The 27,513-nt window shown below is 60.2% G+C and overlaps 1 protein-coding gene across 1 annotated transcript in view; it reads left to right on the top strand.

Moving 5' to 3' along the window:
- CCDC85C (coiled-coil domain containing 85C) overlaps positions 1 to 27,513 on the top strand; it is an 86,380-nt gene that overhangs the window by 43,113 nt on the left and 15,754 nt on the right. The window contains exons 3-4 of the mRNA XM_034643071.1: positions 23,790 to 23,863; positions 25,277 to 25,351. Coding sequence (XP_034498962.1) covers positions 23,790 to 23,863; positions 25,277 to 25,351 — 149 coding nt within the window. The remainder of the gene's footprint in view (positions 1 to 23,789; positions 23,864 to 25,276; positions 25,352 to 27,513) is intronic.

The following is a 27,513-nucleotide window of genomic DNA, read 5'->3' as shown; positions in this document are numbered from 1 at the left end:
GTGGCATCTGTACCAGGCCAGGTGATACTCTCGTCGGGGCACGGAGCTGCTCTGGGCCTGCCGGCAGACAATCTGGGCACAACTCCTGGTGCTCTCATTTGTGGAATAAATTGGTGAGTCATGGATGCTCTCTGAACGTCAGTTTCTTCATCTGGAAGATGGGAGAACATAATATAAGCCAGTCAGCGGGGTTGTAGTGAGGCTCAAACATCGTGCTGGGGGTAAATGAGCCTTGTGTCTGTAGATCTTCACACTTTAAAGAGCCATAGAACGTTGCAGCTGGGCTTTCATTTGGTCAGCGACACATAGTCCTGCCGCCTGTGACAGCGAGCTGCTGAGGCCAGAGTCGTGGTGCTTCATCCCCGGCTAAGGCCCAGGGAAGGTGGGGGGGCGCACGCTCGTCTCAGGACCCCCGATCCGCTCCATGACACCCCTTCTCCCTGCCCGCCCGGACCTGCCCTGCACATTGGCTTCCCTGTGCTGTGGGGGCTGCGCAACGCAGGGAGGTCCTTGTCAGCCGAGTCACGAGTCAGCTGTCCCTTGGTGATGTATCCTCACGCTCTGTGTCTTGGGGACCAGGTCTGGTCCTGCAACTGCCCCCTTCTGCAGGGTGGCCCTGGGGAGCTAGTTCCTTCCCACCAGACAGCACGCAGCATCTTAGCCCGAGTGGCTGGGCTGTAGGAGGGGGGCCGGGTGACGGTAGTTCATGTAGCTCGAGGGGACCAGGGACCCGGGAATAGGGGCCCCAAGTGGCTGCGCTTTGTTGCAGCTGGCTCTGGTTGGCAAAGCCAGCTGGGGGACGGTGTGATCAGTGGCCTGTGGCTAAGCCCAAGCACAGCCGCTTGGCTGTGTGCTCAGAGGCCGGAGGCCGCCGGGGAGGGTCTGGTTCCCGTTTTTTAAAGGGACTGGTTGTCCCCGGTGACCGCTGCTGCCGCCCAGATTCCTGGCAGTTCCAGAGCATTCCGTGGACGAGCGCACGTTCCTCGCTGTTTTCTCCTGCATCTGCCCCCCTCCCCCACTCCCTCCCGGCTCCCCCTAAGCCAGTCTGATCCGTCCAGAAGGTCTCAGGTTGGCTGGATGCCCATCTTTCCGTAAGGATGATTTAATTTGGACAGTCACTGAGGGGACTTAACAGGCTGGACATTGTTCCTGGTGTCGTGAGATGGGCCTGGATGAACCAGCAACCAGCCCCCGCTTTAGCTTCCTAACGGTCGTAACCAGGCACTTCCCACCCTGGGGACCCATGCCAGGCACCACGCCAGACCTGGGGAATGCAGCACGCCTCGGAAGAGTCCTTGCCCTCAGGGAGCTCACAGTCAGGGGGACGAGGCTGATTTGGGGTGGGGGGGCATTACAGGGGGAGGTGAGAATCAAAAAAGGCTTAAGGCATTGCAGAGGGCAGGTAGGAGAGCACACAGCCTTTCAGGGCAATCCTGGAAGGCTCCATGGAGGAGGGACCTCAGAGGAGCACTGACTCTGTCCTGCTGAGCCTGACCCTGGGATGCACCTGCCTAGCCACAGGGTGGGCCCAGGGAGGTGGGTGTGTCCTGGGGTCAGCTGGGTCCTGCTCCTCCTGTCCAGCTGCTCCGGCCACACTGTGGGTAGTGGGGGAACAAGGGACAGACAGAGGAGGCCCTTCCTGGGTTAAAGGACCAGAAAGCATTGAGAGGCAGCTTGCAGAGCTCAAAGACCTCCAGCTGGCTAGTGCCTTCTCTGCAAAGAACAAAGAACAACACAGAAAACTTTTCTCATTACATGCTAATGGGAGACGGATGCTCTCATTCATGCTAATGGGAGTGTGAATTTGGTAATTTTTAGAAAATTGCAAAGGCATGTCCCCTTTGGCCCAACACTCCCACTGCTGGGAATTTATCCTACAGGTGAACTGGTATGTGTGCAAATGGCACATGCACCGGCCGCTCACTGCAGCAAGTATGGAGGTAGCCCCGGGGTCCCTGCTGAGAGCCGGTGCCCGCCACTCGCCACGCGCTCCGGGGGACATCCTCAGAGGGAAGGGGGGACTCTGCCAGCCTGGTCTGGCTCCAGCCCAGGAGCAGCACAGCCCACCTGCTCTCTCGTGTGCCATTCACAGGACCCCTTACCCGCAGAGAAGTGCGAGGGGGATGCTGGTCCCTGGAGGCTGGGCGGCCCTGCGAGGGAGTGATTTATGTGTGCTCGTTGGCAAGCACTGCACCGTGCCTTCTGCCAGCGCTGGGGGAGAACGGTGCCTGGCACGTCCCTGCCTGCTCTCTTGCCTTCCCACTTCATCCTGGTGTCGCACAGAGGCAGAGGGACCGCCGTATCATCCGGTGCTTCTGCCTGCTCCCCTGGTGGGGGTGCACCTACCCGCGGGACGTCGGTGGCCCATCTGTGCCCTAAGCCACCAGTGCCTGTGGGCTGGGGCCTGGGAGGCAGTCAGGACAGGGCGAATAGGGTGTGGGCTGTGGCTTGGGCCAGTGCCCAGGTGTCCTGCCCACAGCCCCGCTGGGTCCCGACAGGATGAGCGATTGGCTTGAAGAGGCTGCTCTCCACGCCGCGCCATCTGGCGGGGCTATTGTGGACCGCACGAAGGAGGGAGCGCGGCGGGCAGGGGCCGGGCCAGGAGCGGGCAAGCCACAGGGGGAGGACGCCAGCCTCCTAGCACACACGGGCCGCAGGAGCCAGCCGAGGCCACCACTTTAGGGCAGAGATCTGGGTTATCGCTTCCTGGGGGGTGACGATGACTCCGCGTCCCCTGAATCCTCAACGAGCATGCTTTGAACAATTCTGGTTCCGAGCTGATTTATTGCTTTGCTAAGATGCAAAGATAGTTTTATGTACTAGGTAATTAAGTGGCATTATAGACGGCTCGAGAATAAGTGGCTGCTGTTTTAATAATTAAAATAAATGACCCCTTGACTGCTCCCAGCTCGATACTATTTTCCCTCAGAGTTGAGACCCCAGAGAGAGACAGGGCATGACTGTGTGAGTGTGTGCACACCTGTGTATATGTGCGTATGTGGGTGTGAGTGCACTTGTGTGTACCTGTGTGTGCATACTTGTGTGTATGTATGTACGTGGGTGTGCGTATGGTTGTGCACACGTGTGTGTGCACATGTGTGTGCATAGCTGAGTGCGTAGACATACACGGGTGTGCGTGTGTGTGTATGTATGTGGGTGTGTATGCATACATGTGTGTAAGTGGGTGTGAGTGCCTGCGTGCCTACATGAGTGTGAGGCGTGCAGGGGTTGGAGGAGATGGCTCCTGTATGATCTCTTCCTTCCAGGACAGCTCTTGTACACACAGAACCCAGGGCAGGCCGGGCCGGGTCCTGAAGAAACCTTCCTTCCACCCGCTGGGCGGGCTGACGCTGGTTGGGGTTTGGACACGGTCTCCTGTGTGGGGGGCAGCCCTGATTCAAGCCGCGGCTCTGGTGCCGAACCTCAGCCCTGAGGTGGCTGTGGCCAGGCTGTCTCAGCACCTGTATGAGGAGGTAATCGTGCCTGTCCCACTGGTGCTAGGCAGCCAGGGTACGTCAGCTCTCCTTCGCTGATTGAGAGGCATGGGGGCCCCAACTCTCTGGAGGCAGAGTGATGACCCTGGCCCCCCACTGCCCTCGAGGCCTGAGTGACCAGGCGGGGTGCCATGGGAGGGGGACAAGGTCATGGGGTCATGGGCAGCAGAGATAAAATGGGGAGCAGGACCTGAGGCTGAGGGGGGGGTCTTGCCCCCAGCCAGCCAGCCAGAGCGTCTGTGCCTCCGGACATCTGCTCAGGGCTAAAGTCATTGTCTTCTGGCCCAGACTGTCCTTTTGTTTTGAGGACAGGTGGCCTTCCTCAGATGGGGCGTGGCACAGCATGTCGTCACCCTGTGGGGCCGACACTGGGCTGGCCGGGCATTTCTGGGGAAAGGCACAAGTTGAAGGGAGCTGGAGAGCCAGTTGGTGGCTCTGGCCTGAGGTGAGCACGCGGTAGCCCTGGAAAGGGGGGAGAGGATTGAGGGGACGCACACATTGCTGGGGCTCAGGCCCGGTACAGGACTCTGCACATTTCATTGCATCTCACCAGGCCTGCAGCAGAGAGGTATTTCTTTCTCAGCCGAGAAAGTGGCAACTCGGTGACCGTCAGGTGCCGGAGTCACCAGGCGAGGCCGGGCAGAAAGCCCTGTCTCCCCTGCCCTCCCTTCTGGACCCCCATCCGTGCTTCCCCACCCTCCTTCCCACGGATGTTTCCTAGGCCCCAGCCTGGCCGGACCCGGAGCCAGGAGCTCATGGGTTCTCCAGGCTGGGCCGACTGTGTCGTCCCCTCATGCCGAGGGGCACCCCGGTTGAGACCCCCCGAGCTTTGCCTGCATGACCAGACAGGCCCCTCCTGCTTCTCAGCCTTCGGCTGAGGTTTCTGACCCCCCCGGAGTGTCTGAGGCCACGCTGTGCCATATGGAGGGGCGGCAGAGGGAGTCTGGGGGGCCTGGCACGTGACTGGTCCTGCCTGGCCTTTGGAGGCTGCGTGCTGCTTCTATCTGTGGGGGCCACCCCCGCCTGGGGATGCCTCAGTCTGGCCCCCCATCTCTGCTGCTATGAGCTCCTGGGACAGGCCCTTGGCTCGGAGTCTGTGACGCCAGGGCCCGGCCCGGAGGAGGCAGCCACGAGCATCTGTGCCTGGGTCTGCCCATCCGTGCCTGGGTCTGCCCATCCGTGAGACAGCTGTGGGTCCCGGGCTCCTCCCTCTGACCCTGCCTTTCTAGGGGGCCCCAGTGGCTCCCAGTGCATTTTTCCCGAGTGAGTGTCTTTCCAGGCTGGGTAAATGGAGTCATGCCAGTGTGGATCGGTTGCCAGAATAACTCACCCAGCTCATGCTGTCCCAGTGCTCAGATCCAGACACGCAGAGGCTTAACTTGGCCTATCACATTAGTGGCAGCCGTGAGACAGTTACCTTCAGGCGCTCCTGTTTATTGAGGGCCCCTGGGGCTCCCGGGGGACGAACTCTGGGCAGGCACAGCCTCCTGATGCTGCCTGGTCAGCGCCCCTCCCCACAGAGTTGCAGTCTTGGGTCCTGCTTCCTGTGGGAGGAAGGGAGGCACCTGCAGGCCCGGGAGGGAGGTTGGGGTGTAGGGCTGACTCGGTCACGGCCTCCTCCCTCTGTGGCTGCCCGTGGACTTGCCGCTTACTGCCTGGTCCCCTCTGCCCCATCTGTGTGATGCCTGCGGTTTAGAGGCTGGAGGTAGAGGCGGGCAGTGGGGGCTGGGCCCCCGTGGATTGTCCTGAGAATCTAGGCGAATGTCCGGTGCCAGGAAGTGTATATAATAAGGCTTCTCTTCTCTCCCCTCTGAGCCCAGGAGAAGCCCCGGTGCTGCCTGAGGCTTCTCTCGTGTGGTTGGGTGGGCTCGGGCCCAGGCAGGGTGTGGTTGTGAGTGGTTGGCTGGGGGTGGACCCCCAGAAGCCCCTGAGTGGTCTTAGTGTGGTGACAGGGGGCAGGGCAGAGGCGGGGACCCTCTCAGGGCTGTGGGTCTGTGACCACGGAGGATCCCGCCTCGAGCCAGCCTCTCGGTGGCTCCTTCTCTGGGAGCTTCCTCAGCTCCGGAGTGCAGGTCTTGCGGTTCTGGTCAGCAGAGAGGGGACCCCGGGAGCCACACACATCAAACACATCACCGCTGGCTTCTCTACAGAGTGGATGTGGGCTGCAAAGTGACCGCTTGAGGACACAGTAGTGGGGCTGCCTCTGGAGGCCCTGAAGCTGAGCTGGGGAGGCCTGGGGGTCAGGACTCCCCCACGCCGTCTTGTCCGGGGCGGCTGGGCAGGCAGACGGGACCCCGGCGGCTGTGGCACGCTCATGGGGGCTGTTTCTGCGTCTGCAAACTGGGGAGTTTAAGATCTGCCTGCTTGTAGTGAAGGCTCATCGGGTAGCCGCCGAGGCGGCCCAGCCCCCGTGTCCAGGGTGGATATCGGAGCTTCGTGCTGCCCCGATTTTTCCAGTGGGAGGGCCCCGGCCACGCCCTGAGCCGCTGGTCACCTGCCAGCCACACCGAGGCCACCGGCTTGTCCCAGGGAGGGATGAGGTGCCTGCTGGTCTCCCTAAGGCCTGTGCGTCAGGGAACATGGGTCTCCCTGCATCAGCTTTGGGTCTGGGGTGGGTGTTTTCACATGTGCCCTTTCAGAGGGTCTTCTGCCTTGGACCCCAAGGGCCCAGACTTGTCCACCTCTCCGGAGGTAGCTGCCCATTTCTGGCTCCACCTTGGCGTCTCAGCTGAGGTCACTTGTTGCATGGGTGGGACAGAACCTCAGCCTCAAGAGGGGGACTTGGTGGACAGTGGCTGTTGGCTCCGTTGAAAAGAGCAGCAGAGCCCCCTTCTAAAATGCTGCCTGCCCTTGGGGAAAGCTCCATGCCGGGTCCTGGGTCCCAGTGCAGCCCTACCTTGGCCAGGCTGTTCGGGCCCTGTAGTTGGAGGATCTCGCCAGGAGCGGAGAACGGCACCAGAGGTCATCTGGCCCAGCCCACTGTCCAGGCTGGGTCCGCCCAGCGAGGGGCGGCAGGCCAGGGCTCAGCTGGCCCAGCCCTGGGGGCCGCGGAGGCTCCTACATGTGCTGTATGCTCATGAGTGATTGTCCTGGCTGCGTGGAGGGCTCTGGCCTGTGGCTGCAGTCGGATGTGGTCCTGGCTAAGCAGAGACTAGCTCTGCCAGAGCGTGGCTGTCTCCCTGGTAAGCTCTTTGGCCCTGGGGCTCCGGGTAACTGTTTGGCCTGCTCAGTACAGCTAGAATCCCTCTGGGTGGGGACTTGATGGCTCATCCTGGCTCTGTGACTCCGGGGGAGCCTCAGCTCCGCTCTGGACCTTGGCTTCTTTCTGCAGAAGGGATTTCTCAGGTTCCCATGGGCTCCAGCATTAGGGCAGAGCCGGGCCGTGGCTACTGATTAACCAAACTGTGCCCTTGTGGGGTGTGTGGCCAGCATGGCCGTTCTCCAGGCTGTGGGGCCACAGGGCCTGCTTGGAATCACTGAGCTCCCTCCGGGGCCCTTCTAAGAATGCTTCTCCTTTGTGCCCTCACCTGATGGGTTTAAATGTCCATGCGGAAGTGGCTTGGGCAGGACCCCTGGATGTCCCTGAGAGTCAGAATTAGGAGTGCTGAGGGCTTGTCTGGCGGCTGGTGTGATGGAAGACTCTGGAATTGGTACATGAGGCAGTAGTTCTTACAGTGATCCCGCCGTGTGTGTGTGCATGTGCTCATGTGTGCGTGTGCGTGTGTGTGTGTGCGTGTGAGATCATCACTGTTTCACAGATGGGAAAGCCGCAACTCAGTGGGTTCACGGGCCGTCCTAGGGTCTCCCAGCCCAGCCGCAGGCCTGACCCCGGCTGCTGCGTGTCTGAGCTAAATCCCCCCTCCAAGACTTCATGCGTGGGCAGGTGTGAGGATCGTGTGTGCCGCCACCCACGCACGCCGGTCTGCTCACCGGGACAGGAGGGCAGCCTTCGGCCGCATCCACAGAGAGGCAGCTCTTACCCAGCGCTCCTGGCCCCCTCCCGCACCGGTACCAGTACCGAGGAGGCTGCTGGGGTGAGCGGCTCGTGCAAGGGGAGGTGCCCCGCGCTTTGTGCAGTGGGGAGTGAGGCATTTATTGACTTCCGAGAGGGATGCGCATTTGTTAGGGACAGGAGGATGTGGAAAAGTAGAAAGAAAACCAGAACACACATTTAGCCCAGTCCTCCAGATCCTGCTCTGAAGACTTTTCCTCTCCAGTTAAGCTGTTGATTTTCTGCACCGTTGCAACTTGAGTGTGTGGGCTGCTGGTTATCTCGCCACGGGTTTAATGTGGAATCTGGCTTTTTTCACTCAACGCTGCATCAGACGCTTTCCTCTCTTGGTCTTTGTAAACCTTGTGAGTGTTGACCAAACATCCCTTCGGGTGGGCCAAGCAGAGGTTATGTACCCCTCACCTGTTGCGGGACAAGCACAGATGGTCTCCGGATGGCACGGGCAGCTCCCCGTATCCCCGGCGCTGGTTTCGGCGGACGGTCCGCCTCTGGCTGAGTGCGTGTGCGGTTGGCGTTGGGCTGTGGCGGGGGCTCCGGGTCACCTCCATGGAAGTCATCTGGGGGATGTGGCTACACGGTGCTCAAGATGGCAGTGTTGGTGATACAGTGGGACTGGCCTTTGCTCAGCCTTTTCCCATCTTGAGAACATCTCCAAGGGAAGGTGCATTGGTTTCCCTGGGCCGCCTCATTCCGTGATCCTTCTTCATTGGTGCGTCCGCTGCTTTGTGTCTGCGCTGTTTTTCCTGAACCAAATACTTGGATTCACTCACGTAGGGACCGTCGGGGGGTCAGCACGAGCAGGTGGAGTGCCCGATGCTGCCTGTCCGGATGCCGAGCTCTGCTGCTCCGGCCCCAGTCCTGGCCACACGCTCGCTCTCTCCAGCCTCTTTCCTGTGGGGCCGTCCTGTGACATTTCATCACAGGGTTTGAGGAATGGGGACCTGCCACATGTTTGGCTCTGTCTCACGTTGCCTTGCGATTGGAGTTGGTGTGTGTGTTTGGGGCGGGGACCACGGGCGGGGATGCCGAGGGGTCACACATGCGGTTGGGAGGCACCTGGCATGTGTCGTCGCTGGTCCCAAGTGGACTTGGTTGGATCTGTTGGGTTCTGAGGTTTCTGGAAGGTCTCCCCGCTGTGAGGCGAGCACAGTGAATCTTTGTGACTAATAGAAACCCCGTGGAGGCACGTCGAGACGGTGGTGTCCCGGTCCTCACCGGACCTTCACGTGCTGGGCTGGCGTCTGCTGATTGCCACTCTGGCCTGCCAGTGGTGACTTCTGGCTCCCTCCTCCCTTCTACACTTAGCGATTGGCATTCTGCCGGGACGGCCTCCCCCCTCTCCACGGCAGGCGTGTGTACACGTGGTTTTTATCAGTGTGGACACAGGGATTCTTACTTTATCTAACATGGTTGTAGTCCCCAGCGCTCAATGGGATTGTCATGGTCACCTTGCCTGGGACAAGCTGCTGGCTGCAGGCCAGACAGGAGAGGAGTTGGAATTTGACTGTGGGGCCTGGGGTACCCACCCACTCTCATCCTGGCCATGCCATGGATGGCCTGTGACCTCAGACAAGTGGGGCGAACACCTTGGGGTCCCTGGTTCACCCTGATGTCAGAAGGGGAAGTTGGGACAGGCTGACCTTGAAGGCCCCCTTGTCCTGACCCCCCCGAACTCCCCTCGGGGGCCCCTGCCAGGCCTGGTGCTGTTCTGCTGAGACCTAGAGTTGGCTGTGGGGCAGTTCCTGGTGGCCAGCTGTCACCTGTCACCTGTGGGAGTGATGACACACTCCTTAGCGCCCCACCCCGCTCCCTGCCTTCCTCATGGCAGCTCACCAGCAGGGAGGAGGGAGGCTGGGGGTGGGGTAGAGCTTTGTCTGCTCCATGGGGGCCTGTTTATTCTAGTTAGTAACCAAACAGTGACCTCACCCTAGCACCAGATCTCCTGACCTTCGAGCCTGTTCTCGTTCCTATCTTCCTTGAAGAAACACAGCTGCGTGGGCAGGTGGCATGCAGCAGTGGCCCGCGCCCACCTGTGCCCACCTGTGCCGGAAGGGCCCTCAGAAGCTTTCAACTTCCTCATTGTACAGAGGGGTGTTCCGGGTCCCAGAGAGGGCAGGGGCCCGCCCAGGGCCACATAGCAAGTGGTAACAGCTAGAACTGGAGGTCAGGCCCCCGTGCTCCAAGTCCACCTCTGAGGGCAGGTGCCTGGGTGTCCGTGCGCCCTTCTTCCAGTGACGAGCTTCCTGGTCACGTCTGGCGCTCCCCTGGTGGGTGTTTGATCCCCTGGAAAGGGCTCATGACTCCAGCGGTGTGTCAGGGCGGGGCTTTGAGGATCAAGAGTGAGGTGCTCCGGTGTGAGGCTGGCTAACCTCCAGGCGTCAGGCGTGGTGCGCGACACAGCCCTGCAGGAATGGCTAAGGGGTGTGCTCAGTGCCGCGTAGATGGGCTCTGGGCCTGGGTGCTGGCCTGCCGAGGCTGGAGTGCTGGGGCTCTCCAGAGGCGCCGTGGGGAAGCGTTTGTGGGGGGCCAGCCAGCACTGCTTCTAAGGAGGAGTGGAGAAGGAGCAATGCTGGGGGCGCTTAGGCAGGAAAGCAGTAGGGACAGCTTCATGGAGCAACGGGAGCAAGACTGCTCCCGTGGTCCCAGGTGGCGGGGGAGGTGGGCTCTGCCTACAGGGACGCAGCACATAGACACAGGGTCTCCAGTGCTGCCCTGGTGGGGCGCCCAGTGTGAGCTTCCTCCAAAGGGTAGCTCTGAGCACGAGGTGTCCATCACAGATGGTGATGCCCGGACCCCACGGGACGTCCTTTGCTCAAGTGCCACGAGGGACTTTGAACTCCAGGCTTGTGATTGGAAAGGCTGTGGAAGGACCAGTGAGCAGATGGTTAACTGCCCTCCAAATTCCTGAGCTGCCGTGGCATTGCCTGGGTATTCCAGAACCTTCCCGGCAGCCCGTGAGGGGGCATCACTCCTTCCTTTACAGAGGGTATAGAGGCTCAGAGATGTTGATTCCCTAGTGCAAGGTCACACAGCTGTGATTATGGAGAGGCCCAGCTGACCCGTCTTCCTCTCCTGACCTTTGACTCTGGCTCTGCTAGGGGAGGTCACACTTCCACTGAGCATCCCAGCTCCCAGCCCGTCCTTAGTGTCCTGGGGTAACCAAGTCCCTGACTGGTAGGACGATTGGTTTTACAGCCGATGGGGACTCCCGAGTTTGCTTCCAATAACCTACCAGTGTCTGAAGTGACTGAATCGGGTTCGTACTCCACTTCCTAAGGTCTGTGGTGATGCCCCAGCCTTCGCTAGATCTGAAAACAAGGCAGGTGCTGCGGGCCTGGGTGAGCCAGTGGAGGTGGGCGTGGCCTGCCATGGCAGGCCCGGGTGGCGCCCCTGTCCCTGGGGCTCTTGGCTGGAAGCCTCCGCTCCCCACTCCTTCGCATCAAGGTCATGCTGCCCACGTGTGGGCAGTGGAGAGGACGGGCTGGTTTTACTGAGCGTCTGCTGAGCGCCTGGCACCGTGCCAGGAGCTTTGTGACCTCCTGCCTCTCTTAGATCTCACGGCAGCTTCCCAAGCTTGGTTTTTTCCCATTTTTAAGTGACACGCAGGCTCTGCGGGCTTAGGCGAGTCAGCTGAAGTCATAGCCGCGACTCTTAGTTCCTGTGGCTGTTGTCACAGGCATGACAGCGTTGGCGTCTTAAGAGACGTGCTGTCTTCGGTTCCGGAGGTCAGCGGTGCTGAATCCAGGCGTCAGCGGGGTACACTCTTCCCGGAGGCCCGAGGGGAGGCTCTGCTCTCCCGCCTTTTTCAGCTGCGGAGGCGCCTGCGCTCCTCCCTCGCGGCCCCTTCCCTCCTGTGTCGTCACACGGCCCTGTGACCACAGCGGGGAACGCTCTCCAGGCTTAAACATTCGCGCGGTGAGGTCGGGCCCCCCCTGGATGGTCCAGGTGACCCTGCCACCTTGAGTTCGACAGCCTTCGTGGCCTCTGCCGAGTCCCCGCGGCTGGGGGAGGTCACGTGTTCCCAGGCTCTGGGAGTTCAGGTGTGGGCACTTTCAGGGGGACGGTCATCTGCTGAGTACATGTCACTAGCCCAGGCTGCTATCTTGGCCCGGACAAGTCTCCTGTGATGCCACATGGGGAAGTGGAGGCCGGGTGGATGGCGCTGTCGGGGCCGGGACCCTTGACCCCGTTCCTCCCGCACACACTCCGCCTCTCCCCGCGGGACCTTCTGCGGCAGCAGCCATATACGCGGCTTCTGTTGGCCTCCCAGGCCTAGTTTTTTCCCTTTGCCGCAAGCCCCGGTCTGGGAAGGGGGTGGGCCGCCCTGCGGCTGGACTTGGGGGTGTGTTGGCACCTTTAAGCCAGTGATCTTCGGTCAGTCATCCTGCTGCGGGTTCTTTGTGAAAGGGGAAATGCGGTTTGCTGTCCTCATGCCAAGTCTGTGTCATTTCTAACTGGGCAGGTCCTCGCTGCCCCACCTAATTGCAGGGACACTATCCTGCAGGGGTTCTGAGTTGTGTCATCCCCGTCCTGCCCTGAAAGTGCCCCGGGTCATTTGGGACTCCTGCCCCCATTTCTCAGGGGCCTAGTAGGAAGGAGCTTGTCCAAGGCCACAGAGCAGGTGGGGCAGAGAGGGGCCTGCTCTTGTCCCCTCTCTGCAGGCCGGCGACTTCTGCCTGTGAGCCTCTCCATCCTGTGGACCCCTCCCCTCCCTTTGGGCTCCTGACCTGCCGAGGTTGGACTGTTCCCAGTGCCCGTGGCCGGGGGCATTTGGGGGTCTTCCAGAGGCAGCCTGGTCACTGGGAGCCAGGGAGGGGGGCGTTCTGACTCAGGAGTTTGCAGTGTCTCTCCTGGAGGGTCTGTTGTACTGCCCTGCCTCTTCCCCTTTTACTTAAAAAAGCATCATTTTTTGTTAGGAATTTTATAAAAAGCAACAAGCTTGGACAATAATGAGACAACTGTTTATTCCACTGCCTACCTTCGTCAGGTTGTCAGCAAGAACGCCTGTTAGCCCCAGGGCGTTTCCTTCCAAGAAATAAAGTGTTAGAGGTGGAGATGAGGTGCCCACATGTGTGTCGCCTCTCCCATCCCCTGAGAGACCTTCAGCCTGGAATTCGGTGCTCATCGCTTTCCTGCAGAGCTTTTTACTTCTTTTGTCGGTCACAGATGCACGAATGACGTGATGATGAGACTGTAGGAACGATGTCCCTCTCTGCATGTGTCCCTCAGCTGCCTGCCCTCCCTGTGTTTTTGAGATCTGTCCCTGTTGACAGGAGTCTCTCTGGCTCCTTTGTTCCTACCTCTCCTATTTTGTTGTTGGTTGAAACCAGTTTATCCTGTTTTCCAGGAAGACATTTAGGTGGTTTCCAGTTTGTGGTGCTGGGGATGCACCCTTGTACCTGTCTCTTCCCGCACCTGTGCCGGGCTTCCTCGGGGGCACGAGCACCTTCTAGAACAGGAAGCCACACCAGGCTGCTCTCTGATCTGCTCTGCCAGTGGGCACCCTGCGACCCTGGGTTCTTCCGCGGTCGCCCGAGTTACCGCGTTACACGCTCTGCCAGTCCTGTGTCTGAAATGGTATCTTTTTTTTTTTTTAAAGATTTTATTTATTTATTTGACAGAGAGAGAGAGGGAACACAAGCAGGGGGAGTGGGAGAGGAAGAAGCAGGCTCCCAGCGGAAGAGCCTGACGTGGGGCTCGATCCCATAATGCCGGGATCACGCCCTGAGCCGAAGGCAGACGCTTAACGACTGAGCCACCCCGGCGCCCCTGAAATGGTATCTTCTTGTCTTCAGTTGCATTTCCAGTGACACACAGTCAGGCATCCTCTCGCACGTTTCCGCCTGTGACTCACCTTCCGCGGAGCCTTTGCTCCATGAACTCATGGATTTCCTTATGGATTTGTAGGAATTCTGTGTGTATTCCCTGCGACCCTTTGTCCGCTCTGGGACGGACTTGCGCGCAGCCCTTCCCAGATGGCAGCTGCTCTGCTGACAGTGCTCACGGGTCTGTTGTCTGTTGATGGGCAGGGCTGTAATGCTCACACAACAGGCTGTGACGGCGTTTCCCTTGATGGTTTGTTCTTTTTGTTTCTTGATTGGGAAAGGATTTTTACCTGGTGGTGGAAGTTGTTCTTTTTAATAACTGCTGTATTGAGACAAAATTCGCATGGTTTATATGTATAGGACAGTGCACAATTCAGCATTGTTGAGTATATTCACAAGGATGGCACAACCATCAAAACTAATTCCAGGGCATTTTCATCACCCCAGAAAGAGGCTGTACCCATTCATTGTCACTCCCCAGTCCTCCTTCCCTTCGGCCCCCAGCAACCACCGATAGACTCTGTCTCTGTGAATTTGCGTATTCTGGACATTTCATATACTTGGAATCCTACAGTATGTGGTCTTTTGCGATCAGCTTGTTTCCCGTAGCGTCAGGTTGTTAAGGTTCATTCCATATGTTGTAGCATGTATGAGAAAGACCCCAATTTTAAATTTGTTCTTTCACGTAGAACTCTGACCCTGTTGGAATGGCTTTCCGTGTGTGGTGTGAGGTTGGGATCAAATTCTGTTCTAGGTGGTGGCCAGGTAGTTGCTATAGCTCTGCTTGTGAAATGCTCAGTCTTTCCCCCATGGGCACAGAATGCCACGTGGGCCACATGGCAGGTGTACAGGCTTCTCTGGGTTCCTGTCTGCCCCTCTCCCCACCCCTACCACGTGGCTTTGGCGTCTTTCCGTGGAATCCATTCCACATGGAGCTCTCTCCTCTGCACTCCCACCACTCCCGCAATCCCACCACCTGTCTCGTGATAATTTATTCTTGTTTTCACTGAATCAGTGAGGCACTGACCAGACGTGACACTGCTTCCCGAGGTAACCGCCTGGAGCCTCCCACCTTTTCTTGCTTCCAAGCCTCGGAGCCCCACCATTGCTTCTCATGCATGGGGTGAAGTGCTTGCTGAAACTTAGTCCTCTCAGCCTCCCCTCCGGCTCCCCTGTGTCTGGGAAGAGGGATCTCCTGAGTCTGATGACCCCGCCACACCTAGATTTTCCCAGTTTCCTGAGCTGGCCCCACTGGCCACACATTCCCACCTCTGCACATGGCTGGAGTCCCATGATGTCTTTTTTTTTTTTTTTTTTAAAAGATTTTTATTTATTTGACAGAGACAGACAGCCAGTGAGAGAGAACACAAGCAGGGGGAGTGGGAGAGGAAGAAGCAGGCTTCCAGCAGAGGAGCCTGATGTGGGGCTCGATCCCAGGACCCTGGGATTATGCCCTGAGCTGAAGGCAGATGCTTAACGACTAAGCCACCCAGGCGCCCCTGGAGTCCCATGATGTCTTGCTCCTGCCAGTGCCTCCCCACTCTTCCTGCCTCTGAAGGACAGTTGGCCCCAGCATGCAGGGCCTGGCACTCAGTAGACATCTGGTTGACATCTAATGATAAAAACAGAACCCCTCCTTCCTCCTGAAACTAGTTTAGGTCTCCCCTTCTTGGGACCAAGGGACTTGGCACGTGGATTTTGGGGCTCAGTAAATATTTATCTCCCCCCACCCCACTTCAGACTTGAGTCCTGCATCCCTTAGCCTCATCAAAATCCCTGTAATTCAGTGGTGTACTCAGGGGTTTAGCCCTACCAATTCATAATCAGGGCCAGATGGACATGGGGTCCCTCAGAGGTGGAGCCAGAGAGGCAGACGGTTTGAACAGTCGCTGCTCAGCATAGATCATAGATCAGGGGTTCCCAGTCTCACGTGTGTGTTAGAATCACCCGGAGGGTGTCTAAAATGCATTTGGACATCCAGGCGCCTCCCCTACTGCCAATACAGTTGGTCTCGTGGGGAAGAGATCAGATGTTAAAAAGTCCCCAGGGAGCGTAGATGCAGCCATGCTGGGAGCCACTGGGCTGGGTGTGACTCGACCTCGGTGTGGCTAGGTGACCCTGGCCAGCAGGCTGGTGGACTTCCGCTCCTGGCCTCTATCAGGAATTTCCAATCGTTCAGAGTGAAATTGGGGTTGCTGGGGGAGGAGACTGTGACAGTGCCGTCATCTGCCACACAGGTTAGTTTCTGGGCGTGAAATTAACAGGAAGGGTATTCTTTTTTCCCTCTTCTCCTCTGGCTGGAAACAGTGGCACAGTTTCAGTGGGAATTGTTCAGTTTCCCAAGCACTAGACGGAGAAATGAGGTTGAGTGTTTGGGCTGAGAACACCAGAGGCTACCAGGCAGATCCAAACTGGGCACGTTCTCCATCAGCTAAGTTGGACGCAGCTTCCTGTCCCACTGCCCCCTTGAGATTGCAGTACGTCTCAGGAAGCCTTGTGGTTTTCCCTGGACTTAAACGCCAGGCGGGCACTCCCGAGGCCCTGGGTGAGCCCGGTGCTGATCCATCGGGGTCCCTGGAGCTTTGCATGAAGCACGCAAAGGGGCAGATAGGTAGCCAGGGGACGGCCACGGGTCTCAGGACGGGCCGAGTGGCCAGCACGGAGAGATCCTGGTTTTCATTAATGCAATCGTTTGTTTTTCTCCATGCCAGCTCATTTTCTTTCCTCTGTGGATGGAGAGAGTGGGGCCCCTGTTGTGGCCATTCCTTTTCATCTCTTGAGTTGGTGGGGCGGCATTCAAGGTTTCCGTGATCCCTCCTGTCTTGGCACGGAGGTGGAATCGGGGAAGGGGCCGGGTGCCAGCCTGTTGGGCCCAGAGGCTGCTGGGCAGTGTTTTCACTGTGTGACTTGGGGCTTGATACTTAACCTCTCTGAGGCTCAGGCCGTTCTTCACTCAACAGGGATGGTAATAATCAGCTTGATGTGAGGATTACAGGTGGTAATGGTCAGGGTTTTTGCTCCGTGCCTGCTGGCAGCTCACAGATGCTCCGTAAAATTTGTGTGTGCCAGTGGGAGAACAGGTGCCTTTCTCAGTGCCCTGCGTGGACGTGAGAACTCTGTCCTACATCTAGGGCTCTGGAAGTCGTGGCTGAGCTCGTGGCTGGCTATCTCGGCCCAGGCCCCTCTGCACGTGTCCATGGGCAGCTCAGCTGCATGGCCGGGCTGAGGAGGGGGTGGCAGGGGCCAAGGAGCCCAGCCCTCCCAGCCTCCCTGGCTCAGTGCCGCTGCCCCGAGAGGCGTCCTCACGGGAACCTGATGTTCCCCTGATATGCCTCCCTGAGCCCTCTCGTCTTCATCCATAAATAATACATGTCTCACATTCAGCCCGCACCTCCCGGAGCCACAGTGTGTGCCAGGAAGCAGATGCTGATGGGGTTCGGCTCAGATGCCCCTGAACTGAACTTGCCTGCCGCGGCCCAACCCTGTGCCTTTGCTCTCGCTGTGCCCTGCTCAGACTTGCCTTCCATCCCCACTGCACTGATCTGCCTGTCACAGTCCTGCTTGTTCTTCAAGGCTCAGCTCAGATGCCGCCTCCTGCAGGAAGGAGCCCCTGATTTCTCCCTGTCCGCACATCCTTGCCCTCTGCCCCCCACACCCCAGGCTGCACCTCTTCACTCTTTGCCCTTCAGCAAATGTGGTTATTCCTGCAGCTCCCTCATTAGGCGAAGGAACCCTCACAGCGGGGGACCATGCCCATGAACAAGCAGGTGTGGCTGCTGGTCCTGCGGGTGCCTGGCTCTATGAGCTTGGGCAGACCCATTCATGCTGCGAGCATCCTTCTCTTCTAGAGACCAGCTTTCTGCCGCCCTCCTGGCTGCGTCCCTGGGAGGGGCAGAGGGAGTGCACTGCCCTGGGGTGGGAAGCAGCTTCTCATGCCTCCTGCCCTGCATCAGGAGCCCTCAGCATTCCAGGGGCTTCTGTCCAGCAGAGGATGCTTCGCAGAGGCCCAGGGTCCAGGGAGTAGGTGGGCCTGGGGTTAGGATATCCTCCAAGTCCTTTAAGGAGATGGACCATTTCCAGCTTCTGCTGGATCCGTGTCCGGGGCCTTGCCGAGGGACACCTAGAAGTGCCCTGTGCAGAGGTGAGGGCAGCTGGAGCGGGCGGCTCCAAGACCTGCTGAGTGTAGCCAGTGGGCAGGGCCGGGGGGGGCGGGGCAGAAGCCACTTGGGGACCGAGCATCAGCCAGCGGGACTGGGTGCCACAGGAAGTGTGGCCTTTGCTGCCGTCTAGAGCCCAGGGCTGCACGGAACCCCTGAGCCAGAGGGAAGGCAAGGCCCCTGCGTGGTCTACGGCCTTCACCGCCCCCAGCCTTGCTCAGCTCCTCTGTAAGCCAGGGCCATCTCCCACGCCTGCCCTGCCAGTTTTGACTTCCACGACCCAACCCACAGGTATTGGTGGCCACTTGCCTGTTCCCCTGGGGCTGAGTCCTGAGAAGGGGGAGAAGGGAGAGAAGGGGAGAAACCAGCTTACGGGGAAGCAGACGCTCGCAGGAGCTGCGTCTCTCCTCTGGGGGCAGAGATGGAAGCCTGCGGTGATGAGGGAGCTTCTGTTTGAGGAGGCCCTCCTGCCCCGATGGAGCCACCGGCCCTGACGCCGACCCCTCTTAATGAAGTGGAAGGAGAAGAGAATTGAATCACCCGAGCGGCAGTGTGGAAATGTCAGCCCCCCACCCCGCCCACGGAGGAGGCCCGAGGCAGGGTGCCGCTGGGTCTCCTGCTAATGACCTGTCACAAATCCTGCCTGTCCCCAGGACCTTGTGGGCAGCCCCACGCAGCAGGAGGGACTGGAGGGGAGGCAGGGCTGGAAGGAGAAGCAGCTGGAGGGTCAGGCCCTATGTGTCACTGTGCGTCACTGGGCAACCCCCCCCCTTCCAGCTCCCACTTCTTCCTCTGGGGGAGGTCGTGCTTTCTCCTAAGCAGTGACAGACACGAGTGGCACTCTGCCCAGATCCCCGTGGCACTGCCCTTGTCACCTGCTGGCACCTGCTGTCCTGCCTGGGAGCTCTTCCTGTCCATGCTCCAGCGGGGCAGTGCTGGGGCATGAGCACCTCTGTCCCCCACGAGGAGCCCCCTCAGTGAGCCCTGGGGCAGGTGGGGTAACTCAGAGACCCCAGAGCCCCCTGCAGCAGACTGACATTGCTTCGATCCGCGCCTACTGTTCCCTGTCTTGCCTCCCACTCCCCTACCTGGGCTTCCCAGGGTCACCTCCCACACAGCCCGCGTGGAGTTGAATCCCCTGCCTCGCCCCAACTAAGACGTGAGCTCCTGGTGTGGCCGGCCACTGCCGCTGAGGGACATTCTGAGCAACGCTTGGCCCCTCGCACCCGGGCTGTTCTGCCTTCTGTACCGTGGCAGTCCCTTGTCGGGGTGTTCTGCAGGGGGTGTGGGTGCCGTGTTCCAGGCTGAGCGCTTGCTGCTGGTGGGAGCTTGCAGAATAGGGCACTGACCCCCCCGGCAGGATGCGTTCCTGGTAGGTCTCTAGGCTTTTCCTGAGCGATAGCCTGCCACGTGCCTCGTGTGGAGTTGGTGAGGAGGGTGTCCAGGGCTGGTTGGATGTGACTTCCTCTGGCTCCCAAGCTCTTACCACTTGGACTAAAGGTGAGGCCGAGGCCACACTGCCCACCTGGGGAGGATATCAGGCCGGGGGGTCGGGGGGGAGATGTGACCTGGCTCCAGACCCAGTCTCTGAGAAGGCGGGTGGACTGGTGGTCTGCACTCGCGAGGGGAGCTTGCAGACCCGCGGGCTCCATGAGTCCCTCCCATCCGCGGGCTGCATGGCTCTCCACCCTCCCCAGGGAACACAGGATCCGCAGGAAGGCTGAAGCTAGGGCTGACCTTCTGGCCCTTGGAAGCAAGAATATTGCAGGCCCCGACCCCTTGCCACCACCCCACCCGTCCTCCCCCAGATGGAAGCTGGCTTGTGAATCCTCCAGAATTGGTTCGGGGGGCCTGGGGAAGGTCTGAGGGGACGCATCAGCCAGCCCATCCTGGGCTCCCTTCGGTAGTCACCTCCTTCATTTTCCCCGCAAGCAGCCAAGCCGGGAAATGACGCATGCCTCCCTTGGGGCCCTGTTCCTCACCACTCCAAACCCTGGGATTAATTTAATTACACGCTCATCTCCGAGAGGCTGGGGCTCAGAGGCGCCTGGCGGGATCACTGAGTTGCCCACGGCTGCTGGGAAGGGTCACCCTCCCAGGGAGCCAAGCCGTCCGGGGCCTCCCACCCCTGCCTGAGAAGGCCCACCTTGCAGCCACTCAGCCCTGCCTCAGGACACCTGCTCGGACCCACGGGCGACCCGATGTCTGGCTCCTGGGCTCCTGGCAGGGAGCGGAGCTGAGCATGGCTGAGGAAGCTTCTCCAGGACGTCGGGAGGCAGCCTCGAATCCTCTTCAGCTCTGTGGGAATAGGTGGACTCGGGCTGTCCCTGGGCCTCAGGAAAGGCCCCCGGACCGGAGCCGGGAGAGCTCTGATGGCCCATCGTCCCGGCCACCCTTCTGCTTCTGTGGGGGTGGTGGGTGGCTCTGTACCGTGCCCATGCGATGATTTAATGTTTCTCCTTTTCTTTAAAGAAAGATTTTTCCCTATTTTGGAAGTAGATTATTTGAAAATTAACAAGAAAGGTGTGAATAAAGAAAAACTCCCTGTTCCTCACGTGAGCAGCACTGCTGTCAATATTCCACGTGCCTCCTTCCGGAATTCAGTTCAACGTGCAGATATTTTTAAACGTTGAGAGCAGCTCTCCATCTCATTTTGTGTCCAGTTCTTTGCACCGGCTTGTAAAGGTTTTTGTGTCGTATTGTCGAGAAGAGAAACCCTCCCCAAACATCCTTTGAATGCCAAGGCATGCTCCTCTGCTACTCTTGGGCAGATAGTTATTTCTATTTCCAGCCACCGCTGCTACGCCGTCTTCATAATTAGAATTCATTCTTCAGGATAGATTCCACAGGAAGCACCGGGGGATTTAAAATATTTCAAGGCCTCCCCTCTTACTTGGAAATAGGAAGGAAAAGCCCACCGAAGCCTGGTGGTCTGGAGTGGCTTTTGCTCTCTGTAGCTGCTTGGGGTTTGAGGCACACGGAAACTGGTGGGTTGAGCCGGACAGCGACGTGGCCTGTGTCCACGTGTGGCCTGTGACGGAGGACAGCCGGCCCAGGGGCCCTGAGGTCTGGTCCTGGAGGCAGTGGGTGGGCAGGGGGGCTGTTGTTGGGTCCCTTGCCCCCCCCCCCCATAGCATTGCCTCTGTCCCTTCTCCTGGCGCTGGCCCTGCCCCCACTGTGCTCTCCTCACTGCCATCCTGGGGAGCATGGCGGACCCTGCTGTGGCTGAGGGATCGGCTTGCTCAGATGGGACCATGGTGTGTCAGGCCCTCTCACTGCCCAGCGAGGGCGCTGAGGCTGTTGGCACATCTGCTGACTCCATCCTGGTCCACGACTGACTACAGTCTGACCAAGAAAGGAAATGCTGGGAGCTCCCGGTTGACCCCAGAGAAATTGGCAGAGGGAGCTAGAACTGTCCCCGTACCAGGAAACTGGGGGCGGGGGCAGCGGCCCCCCTTCCTATGGCTCGGTGGCCTGGCTGCGCACAGGTGACGGGTCCTCTCCTGACTTGGCACACGGTGGGGGCTGCAGTGACCGGGGTGGGGGCTGCAGCTTGTCGACGTGCCTGACAATTGGGCAGTCGTGGCGCGTCCCGGAGAGAGGCTGGCACAAGAACCATGTCTTCTTTCTGGGACCTGTGCCAGCTGCTCTCGACGGCGTGGTGCTGTCAGCCCCGCTCAGAGCAGCGAGACGCTTGGGGTCCTGAGTACTGACCCACGAGGGGGGAGCTGGATGGTGGGGAGAGGGTCTGGCAGGCTGGGCCCTGGGCTCCCTGGCTCACCCACCAGCAGGTGGGGGACACTGTTCCTCTTGGCCTCCTCATCGGGGGAGTGGGGCGGATGCCTGCTTGATCCTCGCCAGGTGGGTGGTGGGTCTTCCCTCCCCCACCAGCCCCACCCAGGGGGAGACCACGCGTGGGTCAGCTGGTTATTTGGGTCTCCTGGTCTTAATGTGTGAGGATGAGACAGCTGGGAGGATCCTTGTAGTTTTTGCCCACTGTTTCCCAGTTGGTGTTCCAGGGAACCCTTCCTGCTGATAGCACCTGGAGGACACAAAGTGGTGGGGAACCCAGGCTGCACCCCATCTCCCTCCCAATGCCCGGAAGGGCCTGGCACATCCTGAGCCCTGAGGCCTTTCCCATCAGGCCTGTTTGCGTGGGAGTGATGTGGGAAGGGATGCAGGAAGTGTTTGTCAATCCCGGCCTGTTGAGAGTGAACTGAGGCAGGGGGCAGGCACGGGCCGTGGACTGTCGTGACGGCTGGCTGACAAGGGTGTGAGGAAGGCCTTTGTATAGCTGCGGCCACGAGGCTGGCCACAGTCCCCTGCCCGAGCAGGTGGGACCTGCCCAGCGCCAGGCACACATGCAGGGTCCAAGTGGGGAGGCTCTTGCGGTCAACCCCCTGGCATCCGATTCCCCCCTCGCTGCTGCCCTGAGTTGTGCCATGAACAAGCCTCTTCACCTCTCAGAACCTTGATTTCCTGGTTGTTGAAGGGAGCTGTGCAGAGCTGGGGGCTCAGTGAGGTGGTGTGGGGAGCAGCTGCCCACAGCAGGGCCCCCCCGCCCCGGCCCAGCTGCCCGGGAGTTACCAGTGCCATCCCTGAGGCTGAGGGCGGCAGGCCTGGTGGGGAGAGGCCCTTCTCCCTCTCTGGAAGGCCGGGCATTCCTGAGAGCTGACTGGTGCTGACTTGGGGCGGGAGGAGCTGGTTGTTTAATTCCCCAGCAGCTAGTGGGTGGGCCCGGCCGACCCCCATTCCTGCCTCTGGCTGGGCTCATGCTCCTGGGCCTGGTCCAGGGCTGGGTGGGCGGAGCTCCCGAGGGTCCTTCCCCTGTGCTTGGAGAACAGAGTGTAGGCAGGCAGCTCGGCGGGCAGAGGGGCACCTGTGTGTGAAACCTGGGGTACCTGGGGTAGCCTCAGAGATGGCCTTGCCGATGGGCAGGAGTCTTGAGTTCCAGGCCGAGCCCCAGCTGGGGGAGGTCGCCGCCGGCTGAGGACCAGTGGAGGAGGGGCATGACACCCGTGTCCCCGAGGGGCCGGACTCCTTGGCGGGTGCCAGCTATGTGCTGGGGTGGGCAGATGCTTCATTTCCCCACCGTGGCGTGATAGTCCAGCTTGTCCTCTGACAGCACCCAGTCCCCTTTTGCCCACCCCAGTGTGTTCAAAGTCCTCTGGGGTCCGACTCCCCAGGCTGCGTTAAGAGAGTGGCTTTGGTTGAACTAAGGTCTGGTGATTTATGAGCTAAAACGCTGGTGGTGTAACCGGCGGAGACTCTGTCCTGCCGGGGGAGGTGGGTGCAGTAGGGGGAGCAGTGACTGGCCCAGTGGACGGGGTGCGGGCCAGAGTCTGGGCTGCGTGAACTCTGGCAAGGGGCTCACGTGGACGAGAGGCGCATAGCCTGTCCCTTGCCCGGTGGCTGCAGACAGGCAGGGAGGTGCCCCCGGCCTCTGGCTTGGGACCTGACTTCCCACCTGCACGACTGCACTGGCCAGATGGTTTGGTTCCCTTGCCTGTCCTGCCCTAGCCTTCCCTGCCCTGTGGTCCACATCTGTCCCCTAGCCCCTCTGCTCTCAGTGGCCCTCGGCCCCCCCCTCGGTAGTCTCCCTCATTCCAGCCTGGCCTGGAGTGACAGTCCTTGCTGTTCTCCCCTGCTGGCTGAGCTGATCTCTTAGCCTGCTGGGGAGGCGGGACCGGGGCTCTGGGAGTTCGGGTGCTGGAATTTTGCCTGCCTTTCTGATGTGATTGTAAAACAGGTCAGTGTGGTGAGGGAGGGTGGATTTCAGGAGCCCTGCCGCATTCCGAAACTGGGGGGGGGGGCATGGTTGGGGAGTGTGTCACTGGTTTGGCCCGGTACCCGGCTACTGGCTGCCCTGGTCAGCAGAGTCCTTCAGGAATGATGGCATCTCACCTGCATTATGTACGCCCCTCCCCCCCAAGCTGTGACTTGTTTAGAAGTTCCTGTGTGTCAGGCAGGGTGGAGCAGAGGAACCCGGTACGCTGACGCGGTGTGCTCAGGAGACTCAGTTTCCCCGATGTGCTGGGGAGGGGGCTCCCTGGACCCTGTTCCCCACTGTGCGCTGCCCCTCGGCTGTGAGGGTCTCATCGGGGGGATGTGTGGGAGAACTTTCTGGACGTGAAGCATCACAGAGGCTGAGGGAATAGGCACAGGGCAGGTGGTAAGGGAACCCCTCTCGTTTCTGCAGGTTCTGGAAACCCCGGCCCGGAGGCTTCAGTCAAGGGTGTGGGTCTCTCACTGGAGCCCGAGTCTGCCACGATTAACGTGCCCCCCACTTGTGTCGTTGCAGATCCCGCGTCCACCTACATCAGGCAGCTGGAGACCAAGGTGAGGCTCCTGGAGGGTGACAAGCCCCTCGCACAGGTAGGCTGGCTGGGGGCGACTGCGGGGGGCAGTGCCCACTGCGCTCTGAGGGTCAGTGTGAGCCCTGCCCCTGACCCCCAGTCCAGGGCCCAGCTGTGTCCCGGCTTACCTGGGGCTCCCTTCCCCCTCACGTCCGTAGCCGCCCACCCGCCCCACCGCCATCTGAGGCACCTCCTGGAACTTTGGGGTCACGGACCTGACCCTCACTCCGTGGCTTTTGGCGTGTCCCCCAGTGGTCTGTGAGCTCCTCGGGCCTGTCCCAGAGATGGTGTGGAATGCACAGCTGCTGAAGAAAGGGCTGCTTTGGCCCTCAGGCAGGCAGATCGAGGCCGGAGAAGGGCCTGGCGCACCCCTACTCTCACCCACGCGGAAACCTCCCCGCTCCTGCCATGCTGATTCCTATCCCGTCTGGGGCGCTCCCTCCACCCTCCTGGGCCTGACCGGTGCCCACAGACAGATGAGGCTCTGTCTCATCCCTGGCGTGTCCCCAGCACAGGGATGGCAGGTTAGAGGCTGGAGGATGAGCGCAGTGCAGGGGGGAGGCGGGGCAGGGTGACAGCCAGAGCAGGGGGGACAGGCGGCTGTGCTCCTGCTGAGTGCGGCCGGAGCACAGACGGGTCGTGACAGTCAGGACGAGGACCTTCTCTGCTGCGGCCGGGGCACGGATGGGAGGCTGTGGTCAGCCCTGCATGGGGTCCTGGGGACCAGCTGGCTTGGCCAACCCCTCCGGCCTCTCTCCCTTTCTCCCTTGTACCCATCCTTGGCTTAATCCCCCTCCCCCTCCTCTGCCATAAGCCCCCCTCCCCAATAAGTGGCGGCCAGAATGCCCAGAGCGTTTCTCTGGGAACCAACCCCAGGGAGGGCTCAGCTGCCTGGCCCCGTTGCTAGGCGACCAGCAGGCTTGGCGCCACTGTCCTGCTCGTAAGCCCGAGGCACCCTCTCTGCCCGCTGGGCGGCTGCTGGGAGGCTCACCGCCCAGGCATGGAGGACAGTCCCCACCACTGCCGTCCCACGCCTCGCCCCTCCGTGGGCTGTGCGGGCAGTTCCCACACGGTTCAGCCCCAACTCCTGCACCCCCACGGCCACCGCACCCATGTTCAGGTGTGGAGCCAGGCATCGAATTGCAAGGCTGGTTTGGTAACTTTATATGGTTTAAGGTCCTGTGTGGCAGAAGGGCTTGGCCACAAGGCGGGCTGGCTCCTTTGGCTCCTTGGGGTGGTGGGGCGGGGGAAGGGAGGGACTGGGGTCTCACCTGGCTGGGGGCTGGGGCACCTTACGTTGCACGTGGGCCTGGTGTGGGTTAGTAAGGAGGGTGTGTGGGCTGGGCTGCGGGAGCTGAGGCCGAAGTGATACCAGGAGGAATGGGGGTGGTGGGGCCGGCATTAAGGCTCGGGCACCTTTGCTTCGGAGCAGGTGCCCGGCCTGCTTGCTGCAGCCACTGGACAGCAAAATGAAGGCCAGGACCACGATCTTGACCCGAAGCCTCAGGTCAGTGGCCTTGTGAGTCTGTCCCAGTCCGACTGTTCTTTGTCTCATGGTTCCCTCAGAAAAGCAAGTTGAGCACCCAAGCCCCGAATTCAGGATGCTGTTTGCCATGTTGTTCTGTGGTCTAACTGGGCATTGCTTGTGGCCCCTTTTCCACAAAGACAGGAGTGTCCCCAGCCCCGTGGCCCCTGCTGTCCTGGGCCACATTGTCTCATTGGGAAAATACACCCCCATTCCCAGTGGTGGACCTGGCCGTGGACTTGGGGGAAATGCTCACATGCTCAGGTCACAGAGGGGTGGCCTCTCTACTCCTTCCTCCCTGGGGCGCCGCTGGTGTCAGAAATGTGGCCCCCCATAGCTGTGCCCCATGCCCACATGTGCAGAGGGGGAGGTTGTCAGGGGCCCTGTGTCTGGGCATCAGGGGGGTGGCATCTCTCTGGGCAGTGGGTGCCTCTGCTCGGACCTGCTCCCAGGGGTCAGACCTGGGGCCGGAGGCAGCAGCAGAAGGGCTCTGTCCTCCAGTCGTGCCCACGCCTGGGCCGGGCCTGCTGGCCAGAGATGTCCATTAGATGGAGGGATGCAGACCCTTGCCAGGACGCAGGCTTGCTGGGATTTAGGGACAAGAATGTGCTTTTGCCTGGCTTACGGCCAGTAGCAGGCAAGTACTGGGAGCTCAGCGTCTGGCACAAAGGGCTCCAAGTGTCTTATTTCTCTGGTGGAACTTTTCTTTCTCACTGACTGAATGAAGCCTCGTGAAGCCAGGCTGCTGTGGCTGTGGTTGTGTGGGCTCGTGTGTGTCCTGGGGGGTGGGGCACGCAGGGCCCTTCCCCGCTCTCTTCCTCAGCAGCGACTCTGCTGGTGGGCGGAGCTCTTGCCGAGGATCTCCCAGTGAGCAGGTGTCAGGAGCACACCCAGCATCCCAAGAAGAGGGCAGCCCCGTGGTGCTGGGGCCTCAGCAGCCTCCCTCCCCCCACCCCTCCCGTGCATTGTGCACCTCGTCCGCTTCCTGCAGCAGAAGAGTTGGCCCTCAACCCATAGTCAGCAAAAGCACCCAGGAGCCGATGGCATTGGCAGAATGTCTCCAGGGTCAGGGATGGGGCTCTTGCTGTCCCTGCCACCTGCTGGGACAAGGCCAAGCTCTTGAGGGTGGCTTGGCGGTGCTGGGTGCAGAGGAGGGCGCCACTGTTTTGAACCACACAGGAGAGATGAGAGAGAGAGAGACAGAGAGGGCCCCCCTGGCCTGGGGCAGCTCAGGGGGCACCACTCTGTTTGCTCACCTGGAAAATGGGCACTCACACACTCCATGTGTAGCTGATGGCCCTAGGGGTGCGGGAGTGACCAGGCCCAGGCCCGACCACCTCCTTGTCCCAGCTGGCAGGAATCATGAGCATATGGGGCTGCTGCAGGCCCACGATGACAGTCCTGGGCTCATTTTAGGGGAGTCCAGGGAAGAAGGGGTTTACTTATTCTTCCTCCTGCTGGCCTCCAGCTCACACATGGCCTCCTACCGACAGCCTCCCCAACCACCCCCTGGGGGCTTGGCACTTAGTCTGAGCTCTCAGCCCTGTGAGCTGCTAGTTGTCGTGACCTCCCTTGGGGAGCCTGGCCCCCACGTCCGCTGGACTGTCAGCTACTCAGGGACTGTGCTGCTGGCTGTCAGTGGTCACATCTGCCTCTCCAGCACTTAGCACGGCTGGACTAGGTAGACACATCTTGGGGAACCCCTGGCTGCCCCCCACCCATAGTCCTAGGCCAAGAGGGGAGGCTGGCTCTTGCCCAGAAAAAGGAAGTTCTGCTTAACAAGGCTGTTTGCTTCATAAGATAGTGAGTGTGTCATCTTTGGAAGTAATCAAGGGATGGATGACCACGTTTGGAAATCTGGGAGAGGGAGAGATTCTTGCCGCGGGTGGGATTCTGGCCTGGGCCTCATGGTCCCTGGCTTGTCAGACTTGATGATTCTGGCACTTAAGTCTTGTCACTGCAGTCAGATTGCACAGAAATCCCCAGCTCTGCAAGGAGTGGAGAGCACCTGCCTTTTGGCGAAAAGCGGGAGAGAGCAGGATTCATCTTTGAATCACCTTCAGGGGACGTGGCTTTGGGGTTTGGGCCGGAGGGCGGAGAGCCTCTGTGGCCCCCACTTCCCACTGCCCCCACCCCTCCCCTCA

This window comes from Ailuropoda melanoleuca, chromosome 14 (assembly GCF_002007445.2).
Source record: "Ailuropoda melanoleuca isolate Jingjing chromosome 14, ASM200744v2, whole genome shotgun sequence".
Classification (NCBI taxonomy): Eukaryota; Metazoa; Chordata; class Mammalia; order Carnivora; family Ursidae; genus Ailuropoda; species Ailuropoda melanoleuca.
The sequence above is the reverse complement of the archived record's forward strand: the minus strand, read 5'-3'. Positions and strand labels throughout refer to the sequence as shown.